General features: G+C 44.0%; 1 protein-coding gene across 1 annotated transcript; it reads left to right on the top strand. All coding sequences in view use genetic code 11, as the record gives it.

The window, feature by feature from the left end:
• Window positions 1–458: 458 nt before the first annotated feature.
• EGR_06981 (hypothetical protein) lies at window positions 459–1199 on the top strand (the record flags this gene model as incomplete). The annotated part of the gene is made up of 2 exons (XM_024496230.1): window positions 459–588; window positions 1135–1199. 2 exons carry the CDS (start codon window positions 459–461, stop codon window positions 1197–1199), a joined length of 195 nt encoding a protein of 64 aa, XP_024349347.1.
• Window positions 1200–6534: the final 5335 nt, after the last annotated feature.

Genomic DNA, 6534 nt, shown 5'->3' with positions numbered 1-6534 from the left:
CCATCTCAGTTTGGGTCTGTTTACCAAGTCGCTGATTCTTAATGTCAAAGCTAAAATAGCCCACAAGAACGAAACATCGCATTCAGTACACCCTTGGCAGTCAACTTCTTTTTTTGTAAGAAATAGCCATGTAGCTAGAGATTAATGTGATACTTATATATGCTTCTGGTTCCCAGAAACTCTGCTGCAATGGCCATCCAAAAAGTGATGAAGATTTACCGTTGCAATTAGCTTTAAATATGCCCCTGGGGACCCACAACTAGCCTTTACCCATGTCGTTGTAGGGTCAAACAAACATGAACCTTTCCGACGGTGTTGATGCTGCTTCTGGTGCTGGTGATTACAATGATTGTTCCTGTCCTAGCAACTGACTCACCACCCTCATCACGGAGGCAGAGATGCGTCAGCTATTCGAGAAATAATCAGATGACACGAAAAAAGACCATAAAAAGCTAGCTATGGCGGAGGAGGAGGAAGGGGTAGAGGAGAATGCATTGTCCAGCTTCTCATCTGTCTGTCACCTTCTCTTCTTAAGAAAAATTTTTGCAGAATTGGATATCCACAGCCTAAATCTTCCCTTAGGCGCCAGTGAGTGCGGTCATAATAGAGGCAAGAGGTATAGGGTGCCGGGATAATTTCATCGAACAAAAACCTTGTGCAGAGCATGACATTGCCCTAAAACGTGGGAGACTGGTGATCTGGAGCTCCATGTTTGCCTATGGGAAGGCTGTAAAAGACTCCCTTACTTCTATACACAGTTAAAGGCACCCTCATCGGCTTCAAAGCCTCCGTTTTCTTCCTCCTAGCTCCAGGGGGTTATCCCTCCCACATGGATAATAATTTTTTGAAAGAGAATGGAACTGACTGCTACAGGCTAAACTTCTTAGTCTAGGGAAATTTGAGTTACCTTGGAAGTTTCGTAGAAAAACTGGGCTAGAGTGGAAGAAGTTTTTATGCCATTAGATAAGACCATAAATCGTTGCGGTCATAGGAACGGCGTAAACTTTTATTTAAAGGATGCTGCTAACTCCTTCGAGTCCGGTCTCGTCTGACTACCCCCGTAAGGCAAATATGGAAGCTCATAAACGGTGTAGTTTTGGTCGACCCCTCTGAGGTGAATCTCTGCACATTCAGCCATCTACCACGGAAGGCTTCCTTCTGAGACGCCTAAGCTTGGTTCGGATTTGCCACCACTGTAGCCACCCGTGTCAAAATAGGGGCTTGGAAAAGTTCTGTTGTTGTGAATATATGCTAACTGCTTCTTCGATAAACATTTACTGGGGCTCGGTTTACCTTCCAATTATTCGTTGCCATTTCAATTCCACCCAAGTCATCTAGTTGGGTTATTCCCTTTTTCTGTATCCTTATTTCATGAAAGAGTTCAGCTTATTTAGTAAACAATTTGAAGAATTAATAAGTAGGCGACATTCCGGAAGGCGATAGACCCGAAAGAGTGGGAACTGCGTTTTCTTTTCCACACAATCCTCTACTGTTCTTATAACTCTGTTCCAACCTAGACAATGAGAATTTTTTAGTACGCCTGAACCATTTCAGAGCAACTTAGGTATCCAACGAAATTGTAAACGCTTGCAAATGACTCTCTTCAGCGTGTCCACCGAAAGACTCTTCTTCCCCCATTCGTAGGATATATAAAATTAGGCGCCCCACCCGGTGGCGTTTCATGCGAGCGAGGGCTGTGGAGCTGGAAAGGCTACTGATGTGATCGTAACTGTCAGCCGAGAGGATGTCTTTTGAGTGGTCTCATTGAATAGAATCTGACCAATTCATCACCATGTAGTGCTCGACATCAGCATATGCCATTCGCTGCCCACGAAACGGTGTTTTTTTGAATGATACTCTAAATGGACAAGCTTTTCGAGTCCCCCACAATTCGTCAAGCAGGTTAGTGGCATGGAGCTGAGCCATTGGTCTCCAAGTTCACCGCTACACCAATAAAAAGGTGTTTTCAGACACGTATGCTTTATGATACCTTCAGGGATAAAGGGAGTGTTTAAATGGATGCGGCAGAGAGCTAAGCCCTCCTCAGGAGACCAAAAATCCCGAGTCGGCTGGCTGGATACCTAGTTAAGACTTCATAGGAGGAGAGGTGTCTATTTTCGAAGGCTGAATCTGTGACCTCCTCCAACAGAAGCGTTATCAAAGTTCTTGAGTTCCGCACAGTGACCGATAGCAAAACGAAACTAGCGTCAAATGCGTTGACAATATCAGTATAGGGCCTGGATGCAATCCTTACCTGGGTGTCACCTGGAGGTTAGGTCCCACCCTCGGTTACAGATGCCTCGAAATAACCCAGATAAGCGACCAGTTAAGGTGGGGAATCTATTTCTGTGATACCATCTCCCTTAAGATTTTTGGATTGGGTGGTTTTACTACTAGGCCACTTCTTTAACGCATGGGAACTGACGTATCATCCACCCCTGAGGTGAAAAGAGGTACGAATTCTTAGGAGGTAAAAGAATTTGTCGTAAGGCACCACCTTCGCATCAATTCTGGTGAAAGATCTTTGAAGCTCCCAACTGCCTTTTGACGCATGAAGTGAAGTGACTATGGAGGACGTCAAAGATGAAGACTCAGATTCGTCTGTCCCATGGATGGTTTTGCGACAGTGGAAAACCAAATACCATTAAAGTATTTAAGGGAGGACCACCAGGGGCTGATGTTTCCGTTTAACTTGAATAGTGTGGAAGTCGAGAAATGGAGATCATGCAGACACTGTAGAATTAAAAAATATGCATTAATTACCCTAGTCTTTATAACTAAGGACTGACGTCTTCTTTTCCTCCTTTTAATCCACTACCATAAGGCCTCATCTTTCCATTTCTTGAAGAAAGAACTGTCAGGTAATCTAGTCAAGATGTCACTGTTGCTCAACTGCAGTACAACTGTCCAAAGGTAAGTTTTTAAAGTCAGTCCGGACACTAACAAAAAATAAGTCACATGATGGAATCAGCGTGATGCTTTCACCTCTCTTAAACTTATCTCCCACAGCTCTGCTCCTGGGTGATGGGAAAAATGACAAGTGATACTTTTCTTTGTGTAAATTTATATACTTGTGCAATGTCATGAAAAAAAAAGAATAAAAAAATCGCAAAGGCGAAATCGAACAAGACTTGTTTGCTGAATAAAGGATTATTTATTTAAACCCGATTAGTTTAACACAGTGGAGGCCCAGAGCCAAGTCGAGAGCCAATTCTACATTGCTATGGGCGAAAATCCAGAGACATCAAACACAGGCAACCGCTTAAATAAAATATTACCATAGGGATCCGGACTTATCGGCATGACTTGTAGCGAGGTCATTGAAACCAAGCACCGTTAACGTGATCAGGGGAGATGACATAGAGGTCTAACTTAATCACCACCGCTCCTTCTTACCGGGGGCTCTAAATGATTCGGCTGACTTGGAGTGATTTCACCTACCCTAAGCCCACCTGGTGGTGAGGGCATGTTATACGGGCGGTAGCCGCATTTCGGTCTACGGCATGAAATGGCCTCCCAAGGACACCGCTGCTGACCTCGCCAATGAGTCATTGTGACTGCGGGCGCACTGGGGGATGGATGGGGGGGGAGGGTCATGTGACCCCGGTGAGGCTATGATTAATGCATGAGGGCACAAAGTGACCTGAGAAAGAGAGTACGTGTATGTGAGTGTTGTGGCGTAAATGAGGTAGCTAGGGTCAAAACACCCGTACGGGCTTAGCGAAAAGGCGTTAATGCGGTGCCTTGAGAACACCTTGGTTTGTGAATAAATCAGTGGCCTCAGAAGGTTAGAATTAGACAGGAAATCTTGGACTTTGTACACCCTTCCTCAAAGAGAGGTAGTTTTGCTCGAAGTAATTGACACCCAACTTATGGAGGACAAATTTCAGAGCCTTCAGAATACTTTCCAGATGAACCCCTCCTTGTTGTAGCCCACCTTGCAGTGAATCCTCTATTGAGAGATCCCAACAAGAGTGACAGCGTGTACTACCACCAATGCAATCAGTAGCGTTCTCTCCATGATGTAGATCTAGCCTAAGTCTCGTCTTGTGTTTAATTACGATGCACAGGAGGACTCCTGACAGTCTGAAAAGAATTGAACTCAGAAATCACTTAAGATGTTGCCCAACAAAAAGGGAAATTACGCAGCCTAACGACATGTTTTAGTATTACAAACTGTTCATTCTCCGGGGTTCGAACGCCACCTTGGTGTCAAGGTGCCTCTTCCGTACGTGTGAGCTCTCATATCTTCTGTACGCTTAAAATGAGGCTTCATGATGTCTTACGAGAGATGACACAAGGTACTACATTAAATTGGCAACTTTGAATTCTTCTGATAGATGAATACTTTGTGCTAAGTGAACGCGGTAAAAACGAACTGATGGATAAAAGTCGTAAACACTTGGCACTGAAAGCAAGAGAAAGAAATCGTTTTCACAGCTGATTGGGTAGGAGAATTTGCAGCTCAAGTATCAAGAGACGAGGAGAGAGGGGGAGGGGGTGAAATCCTCTATTCTTTTTTTATCACTGTTAAATTAAACTTACATCAGGAAACATAATAGGCCGTCTTGAGAAACAACCAAACATGGCAATCTTTGATTATTTTATCATCGTATGCTGAAAGTTGTGTATGTGCATGTGATTTCATCCTGAAAAATGGAATTCCATCGGGGCGTATAGCAACCTCCCACCCCTCTTCACCCCCAGGTGTTGTCTCTTCTTCGGCCAGAATCGGTGTGCATTTCTACCCACTCAGGGAACACTTGTGGCGCCACATTGGTGACAGTGGTGAGCGATTGCTATGTTAGTGCAGAGCAAGTTCCACTGAAGTAGCTATTTCCCAACTCGCCACGTCATGGACCAATGCAGTCTAGTGTGGATGCTTAAAATCTGAGGAGATTTAATGAAGATGGGGTAGACTGATATCGAGTCTGATGTTGCCAAACTTTGACTTTCCACCTCCACACAAATGTCGCTGGTCCAGTGAAATCAGGTTCCAACTAATCACATTTGACCTTGGGAAAAGCCGCACTATGACTCGACTTCCCATAATCCACAAACCTCGAATTCTCCATCTCCAGGTGGTTTTGAGGCAAATACAACCACGAGGAGCACCTGATGAACGGAAATCGCTCATCGTAGAAAATGGTCAGACTTGAGCACCATCGCCCAAATGGATACTTTTCGATGCAGTTCGCCTCGCATAGGACGCAGCATACAAATAAGTAGCGCTCTCAAACTACCGTCATCGTCTTCGTCTCCTATGCCTTCTTGTGAATGATTGCTGTTTGCTGGAGTGTGTATTTCCTGTAGAAGCAGAGGAGCGACCACAGGGAGCTTCGGTGACGACGCTTGAGAGAAGAAGGAGGTCATTTGGTGATCTAATAATTGTGTTTTGTGGTGCAGCCTTCAGCTCTCCTTGTGCACTAATAACCAAACATCCTTCCATATCGGTATGCCTTATCGCGGCTTCGGGGAGGGCTCGACGTCCAAAATTTTATTTAACAGCCTGTTTACTTAGCATTCCCAGTATTTAATTTTCTGTTCTTGGGTCACCTTTTTTCTTCCACGGAGACCAGTTTGATTGACAATCCAACTTCTGTAAGACACCAATTTCCACTCTGTTTGTTGAACCAAATTCCGCAATGCTGATGCTTCATAAATTCTGATTTAATTTCCTTTAATCAGAAGGTATTGAAGTGGTTCTACCTCAGAATCCTCAAGGGAGGAAAAAACTTTTGCCTCATTTTAGCCAACAGATTAACCAAAATAGGGCAGAAGGATTGAATGACAAGTGATGCCTCATGCGCTTATTTGATTACGTGAAATAAAAAAACAGACCACAAAAAACTCACCCAACTAATAGTTACATTTCGTCTATTTTCTCGTTTATTTTCCACAAATCTACCGCTGGCGGTCTTCAAACGGTCCACCAGCAACCTCACTCCGTACTTTTAAGGCATGCACCAATTCATGTGTGTTTGTGTGTGGTGGACTGCAGAGGCAATTTTTCACCTAATGAAGTCTAAACACAACCAGTACCTCGAAGATGGGCAAGACCGACTTCTTCCGGAGAAACAACCAGGACTAATGAGCCAGTGGGAAAAAAGTCCTCCTCGTAGTCTTACAAACCGAAGCAAGACAAAATCACCATACGGAATACCATAAAACTAGCACATGAGTAGATTTGTACTTTAGTCCATACCTAAGGTGGGGAGGGAGATGCCTATTAATTTTTATTCCCCTGAGGATATTTTTCATAGCGCTGGTTATCATCCTTTCTCGGCATTCGACCTTCTCGAGATTGCACTTTGAAAGCAATTGAGTTCTAAAAGGAGGTGGTTGAGCAAGCCATTATCTCAGCAGAGGATGAGGAGGAGAAGGAGACAAATTACGGTTTCCTAAAAAAAGCTTTGATTTTCCATACAATCCCACATTATCACGACAAAATGATGCCTTCCACTGGCCAGTCTTCTCGATTTAGGGGATTGAAATCGGAGGCAGAGGGAAAAAAGGGTTAAAATATCACGCCGA

The sequence above is a fragment of the Echinococcus granulosus genome, assembly GCF_000524195.1.
Source record: "Echinococcus granulosus chromosome Unknown EG_S00067, whole genome shotgun sequence".
NCBI lineage: Eukaryota > Metazoa > Platyhelminthes > Cestoda > Cyclophyllidea > Taeniidae > Echinococcus > Echinococcus granulosus.
Note: the sequence above shows the minus strand (reverse complement) of the source record. Positions and strands in the feature narration are given on the sequence as shown.